At 42.3% G+C, this 26416-nt stretch overlaps 1 protein-coding gene and 1 long non-coding RNA gene across 3 annotated transcripts in view; one reads left to right on the top strand and one right to left on the bottom strand.

Annotated features, from left to right (window-relative positions):
* Positions 1 to 11101, bottom strand: part of map3k7 (mitogen-activated protein kinase kinase kinase 7) — a 174304-nt gene extending 163203 nt beyond the window's left edge. Inside the window, exon 1 of one of the 2 annotated variants that reach the window (XM_038799586.1) lies at positions 10800 to 11101. In XM_038799586.1, coding sequence (XP_038655514.1) covers positions 10800 to 10877 — 78 coding nt within the window. In that variant the 5' untranslated portion in view covers positions 10878 to 11101. The remainder of the gene's footprint in view (positions 1 to 10799) is intronic. The other variant, XM_038799585.1, reaches the window with a different exon arrangement.
* A 122-nt stretch (positions 11102 to 11223) lies between these two features.
* On the top strand, positions 11224 to 24685 carry LOC119967271. Its single transcript, XR_005460956.1, has 2 exons — positions 11224 to 11371; positions 24374 to 24685. It is a non-coding gene; the product is annotated as an uncharacterized LOC119967271 (long non-coding RNA).
* Positions 24686 to 26416: the final 1731 nt, after the last annotated feature.

Here is a 26416-nt window from a genome sequence, read left to right as displayed (position 1 = left end):
CTCCAGTTTAGGTGCAATCTGTCCTTCATGTGCATGTCCCACCTTCCCCAGAAGATATCCCAATGATCCACATATCTGAGGTTCAGCTGCACTCGCTCTCTGTTCCTTGCCTCACTTGCACGTGGCACCGGTAGCAATCCGGAGATCACTACTTTGCTTGTCCTCCTCTTTAGCTTCCAACCTAACTCCCTAAAATCACTTTTTAGATCTTCATCCCTTTTCTTAGCTATGTCGTTGGTGCCTATGTGCACCATGACTTCTGGTTGCTCACCCTCCCCCTTAAGGATCCTGTAGACTCAATCCGAGACATCACTGGTCCTGGCACCCGGGAGACAACATACCTTCCGGGAGTCTCGTTCGCCACCACAGAATCTCCTATCCAGTCCCCTAATCATTGAGTCTCCTATCACTATTGCTTTGCTATTCTCCCCCCCTTCTCTTCTGAGCCAGGCTCAGTGCCAGAGATCTGGCCGCTAGGGCCTTCCCCCGGTAGGTCATCCCCCCCAACGCCATCCAAAAACGTATACTTGTTTTGAAGGGGAACGGCCATGAAGGATCCCTAACTGTCTGCCCGTTCGTTTTCCTTCCCAACTGTAACCCAGCTACTCTTGTCCTGTACCTTGGGTGTGTCTACCTCCCTGTAACTCTTCTCTATCACCCCCTCTGCCTCCCGAATGATCCGAAGGTCATTCAGCTCCAGTTCCCTAACGCGGTCCCCGAGGCACTGGAGTTGGGTGCACTTCCCGCAGGTGTAGTCAGTGGGGACACCGGTGGTATCCCTCACCACCCACATGCTACAGGAGGAGCATACAACTGCCCTTGCCTCCATCCCCCCGATCTGAATTCACAAAGAGATTTAAAGGGAAAAAAAAGGTTAAACACCAGTTAGGCCCTTTATAAAATATATATATATATATATATATATATAAATACTGTTGCTACTTTCCCAAGTGAACCCTCTAAAATTGGTGATTCTGTGAAATGATACAATGATAGCTTGCTGCCCCCAAAAATCAAAACAAACACAAAAAATAAAATTTTAAAAATTAAAAATGAAAAAACCCAAAAACAAACAACTCTTGCCTTACAGAATGGAGCTGCCCTGTGAACCAGCTGGAACTCCGCCCTCTGACTCTGCTCCCAGTCAGCCGCACTCTCTGTAAACCCCCGGCTCCCTTCACGCTCTTTGAGGGTGCAGGAAATGAAATGAAAGGAGCACCTTGCTCCCTCCTCACCTAGCACTCAGTGCAAACAAAGTCATCACTCTAACCTGGCTCACCTATATACTGTCTGACTCTAGCCTCTGAAAATTGGCATAATCCAATTAACTAAGGAACAAGCTCCTGCTGCAAGTAGAACCTGTTTAAAGCTGATTGAAAACTTACCTTCTTCTAAACCAAACAGCAACTTTTAAGTTAATTAACTAAATAAAAGAAAGACTAGACTTTAGATTTTTTTTAAATGAACCCTTAATATCCCCCAGTCACCAAACTCTCACTATAGCACTCAAATTCACCCAAATTCAGCACTCAGTGCAAACCGAGATGTGGTGAATATTCATACCTGCCTTCGCTAGTTATCTCTTTTCAATGTTCCAGAATCACAGTCCATCTTATTGTGAAAAGCTAACTCAGGAACAGAGGAAACTGCCATTATGTGTAAAAACCCACTGGTTCACTTGTCCTTTTAGAGAAGGCTCTTAACTGCCCTAATGCCAGTGAGCCCAGCAAAATCAAGGACCTTGTTGTTTGAGATTTTGTCCTGCCAACAAATTCACAAAATTGCTGAAAATGAAACTTTTTTAAAAAATCAATTAAAAAGCTGAAAACACCGAGTGAGTTCATACATCATTTTGTCCTGTGTTGATGAGTTTGTTGCCTTCTTTATTCTTTACTTTGGTATGTGATAGAAAGTGTATTAGATGCATTTCATATCTAACACTATTGATGAATTCATAAGAATTAGGAGGAGTAGGTCACCTGGCCCCTCGAGCCTGCTCCACCATTCAATGAGATCATGGCTGATCTTTTGTGGGCTCAGCTCCACTTTCCGGCCCGAACACCATAACCCTTAATCCCTTTATTCTTCAAAAAACTATCTATCTTTATCTCAAAAACATTTAATGAAGGAGCCTCTACTGCTTCACTGGGCAAGGAATTCCATAGATTCACAACCCTTTGGGTGAAGAAGTTCCTCCTGTAGCGTTGCTGAGTGAATCAGCGTATGATTTTTTTAAACTATGCAACATCTAAATATACCATCTGGTACCCAATGTGCCTTTATTCCAATTCTAAATATCATCTCAGCTGCATGAAGATTAGTCTCAGAGTGCCACTGGCAAATTAGAAACAGTAAAGTAAGGAAATACATGTAGACCAGATCAGGGTGGCTGGCTCATTTCCCTGAAGAACATTAGTAAAATGGCTGGATCTTGACAGTAATCATGGTCATTGTTTTGTATGCAAAATCACCTAACTCGGATTTTATTGAGGGTTTAACATGGAGAGTTTACAATTGTCTCAATAAGTTTTGCATCTGTTTTTTTTCCTCCCCAGTCATTAATATAAACAGGTCTAAGATGGCTAATATGAAACAGAACACACCTCCATCGTGTGCTTTAAAAGCAAGCCATAAAAATTTCAGTTTAGCTTTTGGCTGACTGGGTGATTAACCCATTCAGTTACACAGATTATTTTATTTCAGCTTAAAAGAGGATATCCTACACAACAAATGAACTCTGGACTGTCCAAGAGTTTTTACACTGTCCAACAGCTTTTAGAATAAGGCAGGCTGTGGTGTCCCCGTGATTATGTAACACTAGTAAGAGATAATTAGAGAAGGCAGCTCTGAATATGTACATCTTACCAGTTTTGTTAAAACACCACAATTACTCAATTAAAACCCCTTTTCCTAACAGCTGATCCCATTGGTTAGATTTGAGTCAATTGCACAGAAATCGTCCACTTCAAGTTTAGCTCAGTGGGCTAGACAGCTAGTTTGCGATGCAGAACAAGACCCGCAGCGCGGGTTCAATTCCCCTTACCCGAACAGGCGCCGGAATGTGGCAATGACGGGCTTTTCACAGTAACTTCATACTTGTGACAATAAATGGTTATTATTATTATATTGTATGTATTCACATGAAATTTCTTTGTATGCCACCAAATAAAAGGCAACATTAGCAAATATATTTACTTTGAATGAGCTAGTGTCTCTCCTTAACTGCCAGAGAAGAAATCTCTTGCGTCAAACAGCTTAATTGGTGCTGTTCAGCCATGTGATAGAGCCACATTGAAAAGCAAAACATGGTGATCATGGAAGTAACAGAAAACATGCCCGTGCAAGCAAGCTCTTTATAAATGAGCATCAACTTGGCTGTTTGGGAGAAGATGGCGGTGGGAGTGCAGGGTTCTGCGGAGTTGAGTGAAATACAAACTCAGTACAATTCTTGAAATATCACAAATAATCCTTGGATTCCTGGTGAAAGTGAAATGCCCAAACTGTGGTGCAATTATACGAAATTATAAAAAGCTTTTTTTCTCCCTGTAATGGAGCGGCACATTGGTACAGTGATGAGCACTGCTGCCTCACAGCGCCAGGGTCCCAGATTCAATTCCAGCCTCAGATGACTGTGTGTGGAGTTTGCACTTTCTCCGTGTCTGAGTCGGTTTCCTCCAGATGCTCCGGTTTCCTCCCACAGTCGAAATATGTCCAGGTTAGGAGGATTGTCCATGTTAAATTGCCCCTTAGTGTCCAAAAATGTGTAGGTTAGTTAAGGGATTATTGGGATAAGGCGAGGGAGTGTGTTTGGGTGGAGGCTGAATGGCCTCCTTCTGCCTGTAGGAATTCTATGATTCTATAATGGGTCTTCTCTTTCAGAAAGAGAGCGCCGCTGCACCCAGTCTAGTAGTTCCTTCCAATTACCACTGCTTTACACATTTCTCAATGTTGTTTAGAAGTATCCATTGGCTTTTAAAATAAGCAAATGAATGAACTTAGTAGATGAGATATGAAGCTGGTATAAAAGAGATGGAGAATGAACAGAAAATATCCAAATCATAGAATAGGTCATGCAAACCGCAACTTATTTCCGTATTTGGAATCCCTCTTATAAAATATTTGCCACAAAACCCAGATACATTCAAGACTCAGAATGAAGGTTCATATATAGTTTGCGAAGTTTACGCACTAAAGGATGATGTCCCCTATTTTTGCTTTAAGTACATGGGTTTATAGATCTTGAAGTTCAATTACAAACACGAAACCTTGTGTGTCAAAGTAGAAAAACTCCTAAAACTCTTAAAGCAGAAGTATACTCAATTCCCTTCAAAGATAAAAGCTACAAAACTTGCAGATTGTCTATTACTAGTAATGAACAAAAGCTATCTAATTTTTCTTGCTTCCAAGTTATTCCAAAACAAATTGTTTAAAAGGCTAGGACACCATACAAAGACAAGATAATACGTATTTATTGTAATGAAGTGTTTCATAAAAGTATTTTTCTCGCCTTTCTCGATGCTATTTTCCAAATGAGAAAGTAACGAATGCCACATTGCAACTGACCGATAGCTGGTGTACAAAAGGAAACCAGTGGGGAATGAAATTTACCTTGGGCACTCTGTCACTCACAAGGTGATTGGGAACCGTGAAAATGGATCCATGTCCAACTATTCTGTGACACAGCATAGTAGAGATGTTGCATCCTATATAATGCTGACAACCTTCAACTAACGATTTACTGCTTAAAAGGCAAATGTCTGAGAAACTGAATAAAATTAAGTAAACTATTTGTATTATGAACTTAAGCAAAGTGTTTCTGAAAACATAAAGCCACTCAAGATCACACAGCTGAGAAAATAAAATGCTAATCGCAGAAATACCAGTGCTGTGGGTGGCATGGTAGTGTAGTGGTTAGCACTGCTGCCTCATGGCACTGATGACCTGGGTTCAATCCATGCCCTGGGTCAGTCTGTGTAGCGTTTGCACATTCTCCCTATGTCTGCGTGGGTCTCATCCCCACAACCCAAAGATGTGCAGGGTAGGTGGATTGGCCACGCTAAATTGCCCCTTAATTGAAAAATTAAAAAAAAAGAAATACCAGCGCTAATATACCAGTTTGGGTATTTAAGAATGGACTGCAGCGGCTCAAGAAGACAGCTCACCACAACATTCTCAAGGCCAATTAGAAAGGGGCAATAAATACTGACCTAGCCAGGGAAGACTACATCCCAATGAATTTTTAAAAATTAAGAATGACAAACAAAATTTCAGAGCACTGTACCATACTTGGAAATCAGACTCGAGGCCTGCTGTTAAGTGACATGAAACTGTTGTAGTTTTTATTAAAGTCTAAAACAGGACATACCTACAAGAGGAAAAAGTAAGTTTAGAACGGTGTCTTTTGTTCAATATGCCACTTCCTCCAGTTAAGAAATGTAATTTAGAAATACATTTTGACCTAAAAGATTAGTTAGAATTTCCTGCTGAAGCAGAGGATCAGTTGCCTTCCCTCTCTGGCTCAATTCATTGTGATAGAGATTTTCATCATATTCGACTACCAAACACAATCTGATACAGATTAATTACAGGAAAACAGATTACAAGCTGTCACTTGGAAAAATTTAATGTTCTTGTCCCAAAAGTATAAAATATATTGCTAAATAATATATTTTTGTAACCAATATGCAGAACAAAAAACACTTCTCTCCAGACTTGCATTCTCCTTAATGCAAATGCAGGAGTTTGAGAAATGAATGTCAGTATGATAGCAAAAGCTACCAGATCACATTCAAAGCGGTTACCCAAAGCCATTCAAGCCTCTGATCTGCAACCTTAATACTAATTTGGAAAGGTGCACGAGTTTGAGAACTCCACTACTGGATTTCTCCACAAAGAAAATAGCTGTCAATAATCCACAGAAGTTACTCCCCTTTGCTCCTGTACTGATAAGCACACTTTAAAGTACCATTGTCTGTTCACTGGTTTCCCATTGTTATCAAAAATAGTAAGAGTTGTCTGTTGCATGGTCAAACGTGGCTGTGGAGTCCAGTTGCAGACAGGTACTGCTTTCCACTATGAAAGCGAGGATGAACCGTCTGATTTTGTTGGGACTGCCATTTTTCTAGCTTGTCTTTAATCCTTAGCTGCCTGCATTCTATGCTGTTCGAAGGAAACAATACGTCTTACCCAGGTAGCTCTCTTTTGCATTGTTCTCCAGGCCTTCGGTGGACATGCTACATTTCCTGAGGCTCGCCTTCAAGAAGACTTACAACTGCGGCTTACCTTATAAACAGTGAATGTGGGCGCTTTATAGATTTTATCGTCAGTAATACATGCTACAAGTCCACAACATCAGCTGATGATTGCTTCAATTACAGAGATTGCTACTCTTTTAAGAACATCAGAGTTGAACAGTTTGCCCTCCCATTTCTTGCCCATGATTTTCTGAATGCATCTGTTCAGGAGTAGGTATTCCATGTCACACGGCATATAGGGATAGGCATTACCACAGCTTTGTACACAGCAGGTTTTGTTGCAAGTTTGATATTTTGTTTTCTCCATAGTCTCTTGCGTAAAGAAGAAAATGTTGAGCTTGTTCTGGCAATTCTATTTGTCACCTTGCTGTCAATGGAAATGTTTCTGGAAATTGTGTTTCCAAGATAGGTATAGTTATCTACAGGTTTGTGTTATTGATAGTAATGGTAGCTGGGGTATAGTCAGAATTTGGGGGTAGTTGGTGGATATCACTTTCCTACTTTAGCTAGTGGTTAGCCTGTAGTAGTTGTCTGTTGCTTTGAAAATATGTGAAACATGGGCACAGTCACCAGCAAGTAGCAATTCCCATATCATTTCTGATACTTTAGTTGAAGATTTCAGTTGCTTCAGGTTGAAGGAATTGCCATCTATTCTGAATTGGATGTACATTCCATCAAAATGTCCAGAAAATATGACAGCAGAGTTTAATGAATAACAGGGGCCATGATACACCTCTGCTTCACATGGCTTGTTTCATCAAAGAGGTCAGTCTAATCATCACAGTCAGTGGCTCTGACCAGTACTCTAGCGTGAAAGTACTATATCTGATTTACAACTCTATCAGGGCAGAGTTTGGCCAAGACTTTCTATAAGGCCTTTCTATTTACTGAGCCAAATGTCTTCATCAGGTTAGCAAAGGCACAGTAGAGTGCCACCTGTTGTTCGGCCCTTTCTCTTATATTTGTTGATGGATGAAGATCATGGCACAAGCCTCTGCCTTTCCTGAACCCACTTTGACTTTCTGGTTGCAACACCTTCTTATATGTAGCTTACCAGTTTGTAGAGCAGAACTTTTGCTTGCAAATGATCAGCTGTTATTAGGAACAAGATTTGTCTGTGGTTGACACCGAGATGTCTTTTTCCCTTTGTACAAGCGATCAATTATTGCATCCTTGAACTCCTCAGGAATGATTTGTTGATCCCACATTCTGTGATAGAATTGTGCGAGTTTGATTGCTAGATGGGGTCCCCCAGATTTGTAAATTTCTCCGGTCTGAACCTGGAACTTTCCTTGAGTAGAAATCTGAAAGTTTGCCAACTTCACCAACAGAAGTTTTTGCATTTGGACCAGTTCAGAAGCTTGTCTACAGCTACCCCATTTATGGTGGATGGGCAGTTAAACGCATCCTTAAAGTGTATGGCCCAGCGCTCTTTGACAACTGTCAAATACTAAATGGATAAAAATAACAGCAACAAAAAGGTGTGTGGCATCACCAGTACTATGAGATTTTAACAATAGATTACTGGAATATTGTGTGTGCATATCGTCAAAACAAGTGGAATGTTAAAAACATTAATCATGTATTTTAAACTTTCTCTTATCATTCCAACAAAAATTAACAAAATTAACTGTCATCTTGTCAGAACAATTGATCTAAATGAGTTATCCCAAGTAATTCTGCTTTCAGGTGTACAGTCGGAATACCAATATGAAGCACATTGCTGAAATCAGTTAATAATTAACTTTTATTCTTATACAACAACTAATTTGAAGCTCAATATGTATTTCACATAATGTAAATGTAGTTCATAAATCATTACACAAAAACCCCATCCTATGATTCTAAAAATAAATGCCGTCAGGTAGAATTTATCACATACACAAGACCAAAAGATTACACTATTGTTCCTTTTCCTCCCTTCAGATTATAATTTATTTTGCATTGTCATGTGATAATTATACCAAACACCATTGCAAAATGAAGAACTCCCAAGGTATGTATTGTATGTAGAGTGTTAAAAAGAGTGTGGTTTGCTAAATTTCCCATACCCTAAATGATAAATAATAGAATTACTGAATAGTTACAGTACAGAGGGAGGCCATTTAGTTTGTGATGTCTGCACCGGCTTTCTGCAAGAATAAGTCATCTCATGTAACTCCACTGCTTTTGCCCCACAGCCGTTCAAACTTTTCTTTTCAGATAATGATCCAATTCTCTTTTAAAAATCATTACTGAATCTTCCAATCGTGAAAATTTGCAGATTTATTATTCTCCTTCAGATCACTGCATTGTACAATTTTATGCTTTCTAACTATTACCTGGAGGAAGCTTCAGCACATTTTGTATGCATCTTCCTCAATCGGCATCACAAAAAAATAATTATGGATGGAATTCCCTGGAAAACAATTTTGTGTCACTGGATGTGACACATCAAATGTCTCCCTCTACCTAGTTCTAAGGCTAGAAACAAAAAGTATCTCTTTGTGACATTACATCGGAACAGGAGTAGGTAATTCAGCCCCTCGCACCGGTGTCCCTCCATTCAATGAGATCATGGCTGATCTGTTGCCTAACTCCATTAATTGATATGATAACTCAGCAACACATTTGCCTTTTAACCAAAGTTGTACATACTTACTCCTGGTATTACAATGTGAGCATTCAAATAGGATGTATTAAACAACTTCAGCTGTATTATCCGAAACTATAGAGTATGAAGCGCCAATAGCAAATTTAAAGTATCATTTAGTATTTTGGCAAATAGGCTTTTCAAACCAACATGAGGTTGTGTACACTATTCGATTAAATGCATTCAAAAATGTAATATTTACAGACAAGAAAAATCACATTCTTAAACTACACGCCCAGCTAAATTCAACCATTTGATTGAAAGGGAGGTGACAGCAGTCAGGTTACTTGAGTGCACCTGAATTAGGAACAGAACATGACACAGTCCTGACTGCTTTGCAGAGACCTCTGCTGGAAGTCCACATTGGATAAGGATTGGATTGGGCTCTGCAATAGTGTTATACCACCATTTTTCATGTTTTAAAATATTTCAATACTATTTGAAACATTTAGAACTTGAGGATATCCTTTTTATAATGAAGTTTATTTTAGCCAATAATTTGCATCCAGCATTATTTAAGCGAAAATAATTTCATAACAAAGAACAGTACGGCACAGGAACAGGCCCTTCGGCCCTCCAAGCCTGTGCCGACCATGCTGCCCGTCTCAACTAAAATCTTCCACACTTCCTGGGTCTGTATCCCTTTATTCCCATCCTATTCACGTATATGTCAAGATGCCCCTTAAATGTCACTATACTTCCAATATGCCACATATTATGCAATTCTCCCAAAACTCAGTCTTACTGGACTTTCTCATGGATTAAGATAGCATAATTACAAAAGACAGTTAATTGGCTTTCGTCTTCCCAAGTAAGCTACTTCCTTTTATCCCAAGTTATGTAATTCACACAATAATAAACTCTGCTAACCGAGATAGATTCATGATCATTCACTCAACACAATACACTAGATAAGTGCACTTCATGCTCATACCAAAACATGAGGACTGAGCGGTACAAAGAACCTGAACAACACTGAAGAATTTCTGCTGGTTCACTAACAGAGGGAGATGCGAATGCATCACGAATCCAGTCACAGCAATGTTGTGACACTGCATCATTTAAAAAGGTCAACCAAAGCTGTGATATTTGTATTGTTGCATATGGAGTATTGAAGTTCTGTGTTGTTTCTAATTATTTAAAGGAATGGAGTTTTCTTTAAAACATTTTAATCAAACCATTCTTACAAACTACTTGGTGGTAGCCTACATGTTCATCAGCAAACATTTAAGCTTCAGAATCCTGGAGTAACTGCAGCAGCAAAGCTCATCACATCCTGGAAACTCTTCCCTGCCCCGCATTAATCAGCAGCGTGTTAGAGAAAACAGACAACCACAGGATGGTTTGGACAAGTTTTTTTTTGGGGGGGGGGATGAAATCAGTTTGAAAATCACAAAGGAATATCCTGGAATAGCTTTTGTTTATCCTGGATACTTCATTTTATTCCAATCTAATCTCTTTTTTTAAAAAAGTACACATACAACGAGGATCAAAATAAATTTATGCGCCTCACTTGACCAATTCAAACTGTACGGACATGTTTTGCTTATTGCTCTATGCTGGGGGCGGGGTGATGGGAGGACCAAACATTTCAAATTACTGTTTAAAATAAAAACTACAAAAGGAAACTCCTCACACAACTCGAGCTTAATGCAGTGCGTTAGAGAGCGAGATTACATGGGGAACATTGCACAGGGACAGGATGTTCCTTTGAGGACCCTGTTTACAGCCTGACCAAATGTTCATCGCTGGACTTTAACCCATTTCCTTATTCTCCTAAAAGAGGACAGGCCCTGGGGCTGAGGCCAGGGTTCCTTCCCCTCCTTTCTCCAGGCTGTGGGCCGTTCTGTCCCCGCACCGCCCACCCGCAGAGCTCTGCTTCTCTCTCTCTCCACCCCCGGTCTCTGTCTCACCTCCTCCACATCGATCTCACTGTAGCTGATCTCCTCGAAGTGCAGCGCTTGCGGGTTATCGATCATCTCCGCCGACATCCCTGCAGCCAGCACTGGGGAAGGAGGGGGGGGGGGGGGGGGTTGGCGCGGTAATCAACCCCAGCCCCCTGGCCCAGGTCGCCCGGCCGCCCGCCTCACTCGGCCGCTGGAATTTGCCGCCGGTGACACAAACCGGATTTTGCCCAGGCCGAACCGCGACTCCTGCAGCGCTCCGCTCCCACCGGCTTCATCCGGCATTTCCGGGGTTAATCCGGCCCGCAAACATCCGGGGAAGCGCAGCTGGCTGCCGGAACTGACGTCGCCCGGGCGGCAGGCAGAGGGCGGTCCCGCGCTCAGCGGGGGAGGTGCGGACGCGCCTGCGCGGGAACGCCTGCAATGGCGGCGCGTGAGTTTAAATTTGAAAGTTTAAAAAAAAGCGGGCATTCGATCCGTCGGGAGAGCCGCGAATTCCTCACAACATATGGAAAGCGCTTATTTGGCAGGAGGGAAAATCGGTTTATACTTTATTGCATTCAACATTTTTTTTCCAAGAGGTAATTTCTTATTAAACTAAATGGCCCTTACTTGGTTTGGGCGTTATGAAGATGAACATTTCATTCATCCGTATGTTCTTTCAGCAGATTTCAGAATGACTACAACTGACTTTAAAGGAGTTAACATCAGAAGTATACATTATATTGTTAGGGATCAGTTCACTCAGTTGGCTGGACTGCTAGTTCGTGATGCAGGGAATCACAATTCCTGAGCTTATACATGTCCTCTTCCGCGATCACTCACTAACCAGTATAATTGGCCACCTAAGAAACTCCGTGTTGCTAGTCATGCGTTCTGTGGGTTCTTGCGTGACTGTTGTGCCCAATCCTGGAGGCGCACCTTCAACCGCACATTTGGTAGGTGTTTCCAGGAGGTGGGAGCAGTTCTTTTCCGGACCTCTCTTGCCGCTGGGTGCCATTGAAGAATTGTGTCCCTTCAATGAGGAGGTTCCTCAAGTAGGTCTCTTCTGAGCAAGGATTTCCCAGGCATTGACGTCTATGTTGTGTTTCCCGAGGTGTCTTGAAGCGCTTCATTTATCCTTCTCTTGTTCGGAAGCCTTCCTGAGCAGCGTAAAGAAGATTTGCTTTGGCAGTCAGGTCTCAGACATCCTAAGCACATGGCCGGTCCAGCAGAATTGGTTTTGGATGATCATGGCCTCGATGCACCTGGCTCCTTCAAGGATGTTAATGTTCATATGCCTGTCTTCCCAGCTGATGCGGAGAATCCATCTCAGACAGCGTTGATAGTATCTCTCCAAGACCTTGAAGTGGCGCCTTGCACATAGGCCACGATTTTGAGCCATATAAAGAGTTGAGAGGGCTACTGCTTTGCACACGAGAACCTTGGTATCAGGACAGCTATCGCAGCTGTCGAAGACTCGTCATTAGACGTTCAAATGCATATTGGATATGATGTTGGATCTCCGCATCGATGTCAGCCTTAGATGAGGTGGCTCCCCAGGTTGGGGAATGTTCCACATTTGGGTAGGTTTTTCCATTGATCTTGATGGAGGGAGAAACCATATCTTGCCCTGCTGCGGGTTGGTAGAGGACTTGAATCTTCTTAAGGCTGAGACCGATTCTTCAGTGTATCTCAGTGAAGGTGTCAAGCATGGCTTTGAGATTCTCTTCTGAGAGAGCAGAGATGGCGATGTCATGCACAAACTTAAGTTCCATGAGCAATGTCAGTGTAGTTTTCTTCTAGTATTTAAACCGGTTGAGGTAGATAGGTTTTCTGTCCATCTTGTAGATGATGTCTACTCCACTGAGAAGCCTGTTCTTGGCAATGTGAAGGAAGGTAGCGGCGAAGATGGAGAAAAGGGAGGGGAGAACGCACCTCTGCTTGACTCCAGTCGTGAAATCAAAGGTTTCAGTCGTATTTCCGTTGGTGAGAACTATACTGATGTAACAATGATGTCCAATCAAATGACAGAGATAAGAGAGGTCTTGAAGGAGGAGAAGCTCCAACCTTATGTAGAGTTCCAAATGTGTAAATACTTGCTATAAATAAAGAGTAATTGTGTTGAGAAACCATGGACTCGAATAGCATACTTGGAGAGAAAAGACAATCCCCAAATCCCCTGACTAGATCCCAACCTCACAAAGAAACATGCTGGCGGCAAGTGAAAGATCCAACAAAGACTGAAAGAAGCCACACAGGTTTGGGGAAAAAAGAGGTCCTTGAAGGAAAGACAAAAACAAATTACTACTCACTAAGACGTTGGAACATCACAGGATCAGCAGATGAAAGTTGTGACACAGTCCCAGAGACCAGACAGCAGTGAGTGCAGACCCCAAGCAGCAATGGAGAAACAGGAAAAATTTAATGGTTCGGCATCGCCATGGAATCCTCAAAACCACTCCCAGAACCATTTCAGCATGCAGAAGGGTCGCAACGGGCCAAAAACCAGGACAACTGCAGAAAAAACATTCATAACATTCAGAACTATATAAAAGAAATCAAAAAGACCAGGCCCATATACTATATGCAGTTGGATCTATCGCTGATGACATGATAGCAAGGCAGAGGATTGATGAGACTTCAACTTCTTATGAAGAAGCTCTGCAGGCGTTTGACTCTTATTTCAGCATCCGGCAGATGATCATAAATAAGATAACTGACAATAATAATCTTTATTTGTGTCACAAGTAGGCTTACATTAATGCTGCAATGAAGTTAATGTGAATATACCCTAGTCGCCATACTCCAGCACCTATTCGATTACACTGAGGGAAAATTCAGAATGTCCAATTCACCTAATAAGCACGACTTTTGGGACTTGTGGGAGAAAACCAGAGCACCCGGAGGAAACCCACGCAGACACGGGGAGAACTGCAGGCTCTGCACAAACAGTGACCCAAAATCAAAATCGGGTCCCTGGTGCTGTGAAGCAACAATGCTAACTACTGGGCTAAATTTGACAGACAAAAACAGGGAAAGCATGGATTTGTTTATCAATGGTCTCTATAGGCGGGCAGGAAACTACCTTATGGAATTTTAAACGATATGCTGATATGCAACAGGATTGTTATGGGGTGTTAGACGAAGCATTATCAGATCACTTATAGACAAGGGTGGATTTAATGCTGGTGAAAGCATTGCAGATCATGAGACAAACAGAATTTTGAAAACAGGATTGGCTGTTCGCTTGTGGGGAAGGAAAGGTCCAGTGAAGAAGATTGAGTGAGACCATTTGATTCATACGCCATAAAAGCTTTATTTCAGTTAATGATTCTGTTTCAGCTAAACAAGTTATGTGACAGCCATTCCCTGGTCCATTTCTCAGGGCAATGCTTTGTCTAATCAGAGTCAACATGCCTGGTTTAAATTTAAAACATTCCTTGACAGTTAACTGTCAGTCACCATCAACTGGTGCATTCTCCATGGTAACACCTCTACCAATCAGAGTCCACATTGCAACAAATTGGCACTCTCTTCTCATACAGTATAAATGTGAAGACTTCCCTGACATTGTATTCTTGCAAATATCCTAATGAGTGCAAGACAAAACATTTGACAAAAAAATTTATTTTTTCAGCAATACTCAAGTTCTGTACTATCAAATGACAACTTTCAATCCAATCTGAAATATTGGCAGAGTATAACCTTTACTGACCATAATCGCAAAGCATGCATCGCCTACCGGTCTGGAGGGCAGTACTATTTCAAGTGCAAAATAAGCAAGCGTAGACCAGTCTACTATGCCTCTAGGTTACTGACAGAGACAGAAGAACAATACGGCAGAATAGAAAAAAAAAGTTTTGACAGCAATGTGGGCATATGAAACATTTTCATGGTTAAGGACTGACACTTCAAAATCAGATTGGACCATAAACCACTAGACACCCTATGAACATGAAACAAGATGCTGCTCAGAATCCAGCAGTTCATGAAGATTGATGAGACATAACTCCATCACAGTATGCGAGGAAAATGTCAAACAATAGTGGACACACTCACAAATATCATCAAATAACATGAGGATTTAGAATTCATTGAAGATGTTGAAGCATAGACATCCTTAATCACTTAGCACTTAACAACTACTGCAAGAAAGTTGCAGGAAAAAAAGCAAGCTCAGAACTTAGATGAAGAATCTTCAAATCCAAGAATATTGCCAGAAGGATGTCCAGAGTATATCACCAGTAACCTGATGCTACAGTAGTAATTTGAACAGCCCAAACACCTCACTGCCTTTCATGATTTACTCGTCTTCAATGAGAGATTAGTCATACCGAAAGTCCTCCAGCTTGATATTCTTCAAAGTCTTCACCAAGGATATTTAGGAATTACAAAGTGTTGTGCGAAGACTCTACAATCAGTTTTGTGGCCAGATGTTACTCGCTGTATAAAATAAATGATTTCTAACTGTATTGCTTATGCCGTAAACAGCCAGGAACAAAACTACTCCTCTAAGCTTCACCTACGCCTTTTCGCCAAAATTCTACCCAATATCAAGTAAAAAGAGCTCTTTTCTGTGCCTTCAAGCAGGAGCTGCCCTGTGTGTGACCACTTACACCATGTACAAAAAAGGTTAGGAGGGGTTATTGGTTACGGGGATAGGGTGGAAGTGGATCGGGGCAGACTCGATGGGCCGAATGGCCTCCTTCTGCACTGTATGTTCTATGTCTATGTCCTCTATGGCCACTACCAGTAGTCCGCAGGTCCAAATCTGTAAATACTTGCTGTAAATAAATAATGTTGGTTTAAAAGACTATGGAGTCGAGCCACATACTTTTGGGAGATGAGACAATCTCCAAACCCTTTCTTAACCTCTACAATGTAACAAAACAAGGACAATTTTGTTTCTGCTTCACTGCTTGGCTCTGGTCTGGTTCCAGTTGTCAGGCTGCACCACGTGCTAAATTTAACTTTTTTGCTAATGTCTTTTCTAATGGAAGATTATGGTCTTTTAATAGTTAACTGACAATTTCACCTTTCCAACATAAATGCAAATGAAGGATTAGGTCCAGATCTCTACAATAAAATGCTGATTTCAGCCTGAGCCAACTCCCTCAAAACAATTTCCTTCCTCCCTAATAGCTTTCGTCATATTCATCTCAACTCTGTATCATATCACATCACCAGGGACTGATCAAGAAGATTGAGGCAAACCTGGGAATGAGATATAGACCAACAATTAAGGGAAGAGGAATGCTATGGTGTTAGATTTTCAACCAGCACCTGCAGAAAGAAACGCTTGTATTTAATTCATGATTTTCTCAACTACCAGATACCCCAAAGCTCTTACAGCCAATGAAATACTTTTAAAGTGTAGTTACTATTGTGATGTAGGAAATTGGCGGACAATTTCATACATAACACTCCCACAGATGTGATAATGATCATATGTGATGTTGCTTGAGACAGAAATATTAGCCAGGACATCGGGAATAATTCATCTGTCCTTCATCAAAATAGGGCCATGGGATATTTTACATCCACCTGGGCAGACAGATTGCATCTTGGTTTAACAAAATCTTATCCAAAAGAGAGCACTTCGGAGAGTGCCATATCAAGCCTTGGAGTGGGACTTGAAACTAGATTCTTGGACTCTGAGACAAGAGTGCTATGGTTGAAAGGTACAATCAGCAAATGTAATATGACATTGTTATCTTTCCATACCAGACAAATACTTAAAGAGTTTGGACCCGATGACTATCTTCCATTTATTCTGCGCATGCCATGGATTCCAAGCTTTCTGGTTGGGGTTGGGGAAACCATAAGGAACATGACTGATCTTACAGACTTGTCATCTTTAAAAGATCTCCTCCCTGCCAAATTTTCATCACATGGTGCCAGGGGCGAAATGAAGTTGGGCCCTTTATCTCCCGAGGCAGGCCCAAGGTGGCAACAGAGGCATGCAGATGGACAGGCTTGTAGGCTAGAGCGCTGGTGCAGTTTTAATGATGAATGTCACGCACTCAGACCCTCGCTCCTACAAACCCCACATGCCCCTCCATTCCCCCCCCTCCCAGATTCCACATACATTACATGCCCCTATATCCCCCCCAAGCCCCCATATTCCACATGGTCCTTCATTAGTAGTTAGCTACACTCATATTCTGTTGGCAAAAATTGCTAGAATCCTACAATTGGGTCGCCCTGCTGGTCGAAAATGGCTCCAAAATTGTCCCGACTCAGTGTAAATCTGAGCAGTATTTCCAGTCTGTGGCCCATGATCAGAACCGGCAGAAGCTAGAAATGTAATAAGTTTTGAGAAAATTAAAGGGGGAGGGTGGGATGAAGAACAGAGGGGGTGGCCTATAATAGCGTGGAGGGCAGTAGATATAAAATGCCAAAACTTTTCAAGTCAAAAGGGGTGGTAATAATCTTTATTAATAATAATAATCTTTCTTAGTGTCACAAATAGGCTTACATTAACACTGCAATGAAGTTACTGTGGGCCAAGTAAAAAAACAAAAGACGTGGCAGAGGAAGTGTGAATTTCAGGATAACTTCCGTTTAGTGACCCTTGTCCACTGGAGAAGATCTATTACTGTGAATGCTGGAATCTGAAATAAAAATAGAAAATTATGGACAATATCAGCCGGTATGACAACATCTGTGGAGAGAGAGAAAATGGAGCTAGCGTTTTGAGTCTGGAAAAATCTTTGTCAAAGCCGTACCTGGTTTTGACTCCAGATGCACAGCAATGTGGTCGACTGTTAAATGGCCTTGCAAGGGAGAGCAAATGGGGATGGGCAATAAATGCTGGCCCAGCCAGCGATGCCTACATTCCTTGAATGGATTTTTAAAAAATCATAACACCATTAAAACTGAGTCAAATTAGAGATGAGACCAACAAATATGAAGAGTTACAGGATTGGTTGACAGGAAGCAGAAAATACAGTAGTATTGGTTTAGTGGTGATGACATCTCATTAGAAGATTGTGTTCTGCTAGCCAGATCTAGAATAATCAAACCCAACATGATGCAAGAAGAAGCCATGGTGTGCTCCATGTAGGAAGCCAGGAACATTTCCAGTGCCCGGGGCCAGCGTGTGTGCAGGAAGTGTCTGCAGCTGCAGCTCCTGGAAGTCAGAGTTTCGGAGCTGGAGTGGCGGCTGGGGAACTGGAGTATCTGTGAGGCAGAGAGCACAAATACAGAGGTGGTCACACCACATCCCCAGACTCCACAGGCAGGAAGGAAATGGATAACCACCAGACAGAGTAAGAGGACTAGGCAGGCAGTGCAGGAATCCCTTTTGGCTATTCCACTGCAAAACAGATGTTTTGGATACTGTTGAGGGGAATGGCCTCTCAGGGAAAGCAGCAAAGCCAATTTTGTTGAACAATAGTTGGCTCTGGTGTACAGGGTAGGGGTAAAAAGTGGGAATGCAATAGTTATCGTGTATTCAATTGTAAGGGGAATAGATAGGTGTTTCTGTGGCCACAAACCGGATTCCAGGATGGCATGTTACCTCCTTGATGCTCAGGTCAAGGATCTCTCAGAGCGGTTACAGGACATTTTGGAGGGGAGGGTGAAAAGCCACTGTTTGTCGTACACATTGGTACAAATGACATAGGTATAAAAAAAAAAGGATGAGGCCCTAAAAGCAGAATATGAGGAATTAGGAAGAAAGTTGAAAAGTAGGACCTCAAAAATAATGATCTCAGGATTACTACCAGTGCCATGTGCTAGTTCGAGTGGAAATAGCAGGATGTATCAGATGAATATGAGGCTGAAGAGATAATGTGAGGGGAAGGCTTTCAGATTCCTGGGACATTCACACCGCTTCTGGGGGACTTGGGACCAGTACAAACTGGAGGGGTTACACCTTGGTAGGACCGGGACTGATGTCCTACGGGGAATATTTGTTATGGTTGGGGAGTGTATAAACTAAAAGGGAAGGGGGATGGGAATCTATGCAAGGAGTCAGAGGAAGGGGAATTAAGAACAAAAGACAGGAATAAGAAAAGTGATAGGCAGACAAATCAAGAGTCAGAATCAAACAAAGTACAGTGAAAAACAGTGGGAGCAGGACAAGTAATGTTAAAAAGACAAGCCTTAAGGCTTGTACCTCAATGCGTGGAGAATTCGCAATAAAGTGTGTGAATTAATCGTACAAATAGATGTAAATGGGTATGATATAGTCGGATTGCAGAAACATGACTGCAGGATGCCATAGGAGTGGTATTTAGTGCTTAGGAAGGACCGACAAAAAGGAAAAGGTGATGGAATTGCATTGCTTGTTTAAAGAGGAAATTATCACAATGGTGAGGAAAGATATTAAACTCTGATAATGTGGAATCTGTGTGGGTAGAGCTGAGAAACACCAAGAGACATAAATATTAGTGAGGGTTGTACATGAATCCCCAAACTGTAGTGCTGATGTTGGGAATGGCATTAAACAGAAAATTAGAGATGCATGCGATAAAGGAACATCTATAATTATGGGTGACTTTAATCTGCATATGGATTGGGCAAATCAAATTAGTCACAATACCGTCGAGGAGGAATTCCTGGAGTGTATATGGGATGGTTTTCTGGACCAATATGTTGAGGAATCAACTGGAGAACTGGCCATCCTAGATTGGGTATTGAGAAATGAGGAAGGAATAATTTGCAATATAGTTGTGTGCCCCCTTAGGGATGAGCAACCATAATATGAAATAATTTTTCATTAAGGTGGAGAGTGGCACAGTTGATTCTGAGAGTAACGTCCTGAATCTTAATAAAGGTGGTATTACCACTATATACAAAGGTACCACTGTGATGGTATGAGGCGCGAATTGGCAATGGTGGATTGGGAAATGTTATTTAAAGGGATGATAGTGGATAGGCAATGGAAAACAGCCAAAGAGTGCACGAGTGAACTGCAGCAATTGTTTATTCCTGTCTGGCACAATAGTAAAATGGGAAAGGTGGCCAAACCACGGTTTACAAGAGAAATTAGTGATAGTATTAGAAAGGAAGGAAGAGGCATACAAATTGGCCAGGACGAACAACAGATTTGAGGATTAGGAGAAAGTTAGAATTCAGCAAAGGGGGACCAAGGGGTTGAAGAGGAAAAGAGAGTACAAGAGTAAGCTCACAGGGAATGTAAAAATTGAGTAAGAGTTTACATAGAAAAAGATTGGTGAAGACAAATGTAGGTCCCTGACAGTCAAATAGGGTAATTTACAATGGGGAACAAAGAAACGGCTGACCAACTAAATACATTATTTGGTTCTGTCTTTATAAATAAGGAACTGAATAAAATAAGTATTAGTCGAGAAATGGTGTTGAGAAATTGATGGTATTTAAGGCCGATAAATCCCCAGGGTCTGATAATCTACATCTCAGAGTACTGAAGGAAGTGACTCCAGGAAAAATGGATGCATTGGTGGTCATCTTCCAAGATTCTCTGGACTCTGGAACAGTTCATACTGATTGGAGGGTATCTATTGTAACCCCACGTCGACGCTACCACCAAGAAAGCACAACAGCGCCTATACTTCCTCAGGAAACTAAGGAAATTTGGCATGACCACATTAACCCTTACCAACTTTTACAGATGCACCATAGAAAGCATCCTATCTGGCTGCATCACAGCCTGTTATGGCAACTGCTCGGCCGAGGACCGCAAGAAACTTGAGAGAGTCGTGAACACAGCCCAGTCCATCACACGAACCTGCCTCCCATCCATTGATTCCTTCTACACCTCCCGCTACCTGGGGAAAGCGGGCAGCATAATCAAAGACCCCTCTCACCCGCCTTACTCACTCTTCCAACTTCTTCCATCGGGCAGGAGATACAGAAGTCTGAAAACACGTACGAACAGACTCAAAAACAGCTTCTTCCCTATTGTTAACGGACTCCTAAATGACCCTCTTATGGACTGAACTCATTAACACTACACCCCTGTATGCTTCATCCAATGCCGGTGCTAATGTAGTTACATTGTATACCTTGTGTTGCCCTATTTATTTTCTTTTCTTCCCTTTTCCTTCCATGTACTTAATGATCTGTTGTGCTGGTCGCAGAAAAATACTTTTCACTGTACCTCGGTACATGTGACAATAAACAAATCCAATCCAATCCACTATTTAAAAAGGGAGGTAAAGAGAAAATAGGGAATTATAGATCAGTCAGCCTGATGTTAGTAGTGGGGAATATTTCAGTGTCCATTATCCAAGATTTTATAGAACACTTGGACAATGATAGAATCAGACAGAGTCCGCATGGGTTTATGAAAGGTAAATCATGCTTGACAAATCTACTCGGGTTATTTGAGGTTGTAACTCGTACAGTTGATATGATTAATTTGAACCTTCAGAACACTTTTGACAAAGTTCCACATAAGAGATTAGCGTGTAAAATTAAAGCACATAAAATTGGGGGTAGCGTATTGAGATGGATAGAAAACTGGTTGGCAGATGGGAAACAAAGAGTAGGAATAAACAGGTCTTTTTCCAAATGGCAGGCAGTGACTAGTGGGATATTGCAGGGATCGGTGCTGGGACCCCAGCTACTCACAATATATATCAGTCGTTCAGATGAGGGAACTAAATGTAATATCTCCAAATTTGCAGATGATACAAAGCTTTGAGGGGAATGCAGAGATGCTTTAATGTGATTTGGACAAGCTGAGTGAGTGGGCAAATGCATGGCAGATGCAGTATAATGTGGATAAATGTGAGGTTATCCACTTTGATAACAAGAACAGGAAGGCAAATTATTATCTGAATGGCTTTAAATTAAGAGAGGGGAATGTGCAATGAGACCTGGGTGTCCTCGTGCATCAGTCACTGAAGGTAAGCATGGAGGTGCAGCAGGCAGGAAAGAAGACAAATGGTATGTTGGCCTTCTGTGACAAATGAAGGATTTTAGGAATATTGGATTCTAAATATTGGGGCAATTTAAGGGTTAAAAGCCTGGGATTATAGTATGTTTGATTGCAGTGATCATGTTTTTTAAAAGGGTTTTGTTTTGCAGTACCTGAGAGCTTTTAGGAATCAGGAGGTGAAATTGACCAGAGCAATAAGTTTTTCAGTTTGGGCGAATGCAGCATTGTTTGTCTGGGGATTGCCCCTGGGGAGTTAATGTGCTTTCAGCCTGGAGAATTCATTTGTTTTTCAACTTGGGGTGATGATATCATTGCTGAGTGGAGCTGAAGGATTCATAGAGACAATTTGGGAAAGCTTTGAAGAGGAGTTGAAGTCTAATCTATGACAATAAGTCCACAATTTTCCCGAATAGGATAGTTGTAAAAAGAGTAATAATATTTCAAGCGGGTCAGTCTTGCCTGAGGACAAGGAAGAAGCTGAAACATGCTAGGTGAACCAGCTTTTCGAGCCATTCAGCCAGAGTTTGAAAGGGTTCAAACAGGAGTCAAATCTGTTCTGTGAAACAATAATTACTCTACGCCATGTTGATTTTAAGATGCATTGAAAGCTGTATGTTTCTTCTCGTTCTTTAATGGGGAATTGAGTAGTAGTGTTTAAGGGGTGATTGTAAGCTGTTCTTTTCAGGTGTGAAGTTAAAGAGTTTAATATTATATTCATAATAAGGTTTTGTTTTAAAAATATCAAATCCCTATTTCTCCATGTAATCACTTCTGGAGCAAATCATTTTTTTCGTGCTGCCTTACAAATAAACTAAAATATTGGGGTTTCAGTCCAGTATCTTAGCCACTGTTGGGGTCTGGTCTGGGATCGTAATAACATTAGCAACGTCAGGTCTGATTCCTACAAATTCAGCAGCAACAAGCACAACATTGCCTTTGCAATGAGAGTGATGAAAATCAAAATTGCAAGATGGAGGCACAACATCCTACCACCTACTTGACGCAATAAAAAATATGAAAAGTAAACAAACTATCAAAGATTCTTGAGGTGTCCAGTTTATTTATAAAGTCAATTATTAATCCATAGAATTCTCACAGTGCCATTTGGGCCATTGAGTCTTCAACGACTCTCTGAAACAGTCCTCTACCTAGGCCCATCCCTGTCCTTTCCCTGTAGCCCCATGCAGTGATCATGGCCAATCCACTTAATCTGCACATCCATGGACCATGGGAGGAAAACGCACGCAGACATGGGGAGAATGTGCAAATTCCACACAGATAGTCACCCAAGTGCAGAATTAATCCCGGGGTCGCTGGTGCTGCAAGGCAGCAGTGCTAACCACGGTGCCACTCCCCTTTAGTTTAGAAGAAATCTATGATTGGAACAACTGATAAGAAAGGCATTATATTCTTTGAGATCTAAACCATTTTCTTTGTCGCTATATCATCAATTTGACTCTAGCTGAAATTATAATGGCCCAGAAAATATATGGGCCAGGTCTTCCACCACTGACACAAACAAAGCTAGTCCTCAACTTTGAGGACTCCCCCTCTTCCAAGAGGCTAGGAATCACATCTGAAGTTGACTTGCTTCAGTGTAAGGGGTACATTGCAGACACCGCCCGCACCCCCTCCACCATAAAGAAAGTTTCAGGCAACCATCAGCTCCTGAGGCCTTTTTATTATCCTGGTAATTATGAAAAATTGACATTATGAAAAAATGAGATTTTCCTCTTTCATTTGTAGCCTGCTCCTGGGGTCCTGCAGATCTTCAGTTCATGGAAGTCTCAGGGCATGCCCATAAAAGATGCTTTCGCATTAGAGCACCCATCGAACCTAATTAGGTGCCCTTCTGTCCCTTAAAAATAATGCAGCTACTTCAAATCAATGATGTGAGGCTGGCAAGCCAGAGGATAACAGAACAATGAAGTGGACCAGAGACCTGGTGATGGTGAAGTAATGGGTCTCCAACCCATTTTGCTGATTCCTCAAGCGTAGTGAAGAGGACAATGTAACTTTATAGGTATTACTTTTCGAAACTATAAACCATTACAGATGCAACAGGGGAGTGAATTCCCTCGGAGCTTCTGAAAAGTTGCGCAAATGAGGTTAGGCAAACTTTCACAAAATTACACAGCTAGAGAGGGCAAAGTTCGGATTGTGTGAAAGCTAAAGCAAAATCAAGCTGGAAAATTTCAGCAAAAAATAGCAACAAATATATTTGCGAAATGGAGAAAATCTTAAAGGTCTTTACTGCAGGATAAAAGGTACAGGAATTGAGATAGTTCATAATGGATTAATGCACGGAAGCAAATTAAAATGACAGTTTTACAATGCTGCTCTACGTTTGTAAAACAGTTCTTTCAAAATTATGATTATAAATTTCTTTGTATCTTCTGTGAATGTTGTTCCTTGCAGCTAATATTGTTACATTAAGAGTATCCTTTGAGCAAAGTGAATAAATGTTGGTGCTGATTTAGGTGAACTGTCATAACAATTCTAAATGTTGTAGAGGCAATTGGCAGTTGCAAGCAGTAATACTGCTCTTATTAAAAACAATGCTGGAAATACTGCACCTACTTGACCTGAAACAAGAGGCCAGAAGCACAGGTCGTTCAGATGGTTTGCCAAGAGGTATCAAGGCATTATATGTTCAATATATAACCAGGTTGTTTACTATGGTGCACTGACGTAGGCTAAATGAGTCATAAAACCAATTTTGTCTCCACAGAAATTTTCATTGGGTTCAGGAGCTGAACAGCGGATTGTTGAATTGGCCCCAAGTCAGTAAAATATGATCCCTGGATCTGAGATCCTTTACTGTTCAGAATGGAAGCTACTCAGCAGGCACATGCTTTCTTCCTGACACTTCTTTTCCTTATGAGTACAACAGACTTTAACAGAAAGTTTGTAATTGATAGTGTGAATCATATGTGACCATGAAACATCAGTCGGGCTGCCCACTCACAGGAAAGTATCTTGTAAGACAGCAGTCAGACTGACTATTGAGCAGAAATTAAACTGGACCTAAAAATCTGCATTATATTATTTGTGTCATGCATTCTTTTATAAAATTCATTTCCGGGAGTTTCCATGCCATCCTGTTCTGCCAGCTGACCTTGAGCCATGCCATTGTCAGGAGAGGGGGGGAGAGCTTGGGAAAGCTGGAGACCGCCATCGTCTCCCATTTGCAGGGCTATGGATTGGCCTAGGGCGCTCGGACGGTGCCTGTAGGGCCCTGGGCTCTCCATGGAACAGAGGGGCAGCTAGAGTGAGTTTCAGAGGCCGCTCCCCATTGTCTGCACCATGGTGTTGATGCTATTAGCGATGCTCCTCTATGACTGGGCCATGCTCTGCAGTGCCTCGACAATGCCCATCTGTGCCTAGGTCACGTCTCTCAGCGACTGGTACATGCTCCGCAGTGCCTCAGCAAGTCCACCTGCGTCTGGAACACGACCCCAGCAATTGGGACATGCTGTCGACGCGCTCAGCCATGGCCATCACTGAGTATTGGACACCACCACCATGGCGCAGATGTTGTGCTCCAGGCTTTCCACTGCGGTTGTCACCCTAGCAGTGATAGCCTCTGTGCCATGCATTTCCAGCACCATTCCCTGCGCCCATACCCTTTGGGACTCCTCCAATCGGCTGTGCACTCGCTGGAGTGTCACTGACATCCCTTCTGAATCTCACGGCCATATCCTAGCCTCTGTATCAGCTTCATGATAATCATATTCAGAGGCTTGACATCTGGATGGGACCCAGCCGGGTCCTGGGATCCAGCAGACTTCCAACTTGTGGTGGTATGAATGGGAGCACTGCCATTGGTGCAGAGCATTGGTTTCCCATTGGCTCTGGCTGGTCATGTGCCTCTCGTCTGATTGGCTGGGACTAGTCATGTGACTGCTCACCAATTGGTTGAGAGGCAAGTAGATCCCACCTCCGAGGCAGGGTATAAGTACCCAGAGTTCCCAGCAGTCGGCCTTTCTCTGTAGTCGACCACCGGGCTAACAACTAGCTGATTAAAGCCTAAGTTTGGACCTTCATCGTGCCTCGCGTCCAATTGATGGTACATCACAACTGCTGACTCCCTTGAATGTTCCTGCCTCCAGCTGATGTGCATCAGCAACTGTGTGGTGCTCACCAGACTGTGACCCAGAAGGCTGACTACTAGTGTCCCCCACCGAGGCTTATGTCTCTGCGCTGGTGGATGGTGGGGATTATAGCTGTGACACATCGATGCTGACATCCTGGGAGCTTTCCTCCGAGGTGTTCCCTTGGAAGACAGCGGGGTAGGGTGGACACTGCGGATAGAGCAGTGCCTTCCGATAGAGCTCCTGCGAGAGAATGGACAAGTGTTCGGTGAAAGGTAAGGATCATTCTGTCTGACATGCACAACTCACTTGAGTCAGCTCATCTGGGTGGAGGGTCAGTGGATCCACACCACTGCGGTGCAGGCCAACCTCGCTGTCAACCTCTATCTTTGATCATCCCCCCGTGATCTCAGGGCCGTTTCTCAAAGGGGAAGGACTCTGATATATGGCACCCCACCACCCAACTGGGCCCTTTCCCAGCTGTTACGGGCCAACCATGACAAAGGGAAGTCACTGTGAGCTGCACGTTTTATGCAGCGGTGGGGCTGTCTATGGCGGGTGACAGGCTGCTGAACATCGGTGAGTTGTGCCGGAACACAGGCACAATATTATGCTGGGGTAATCAGGGGGGAGGGGGGTGGACGTGGGGGGTGGGTGAGGTTGGCGCGGGGAGGTGTGCG

This window comes from Scyliorhinus canicula, chromosome 6, assembly GCF_902713615.1.
Source record: "Scyliorhinus canicula chromosome 6, sScyCan1.1, whole genome shotgun sequence".
NCBI lineage: Eukaryota > Metazoa > Chordata > Chondrichthyes > Carcharhiniformes > Scyliorhinidae > Scyliorhinus > Scyliorhinus canicula.
The sequence above is the reverse complement of the archived record's forward strand: the minus strand, read 5'-3'. Positions and strand labels throughout refer to the sequence as shown.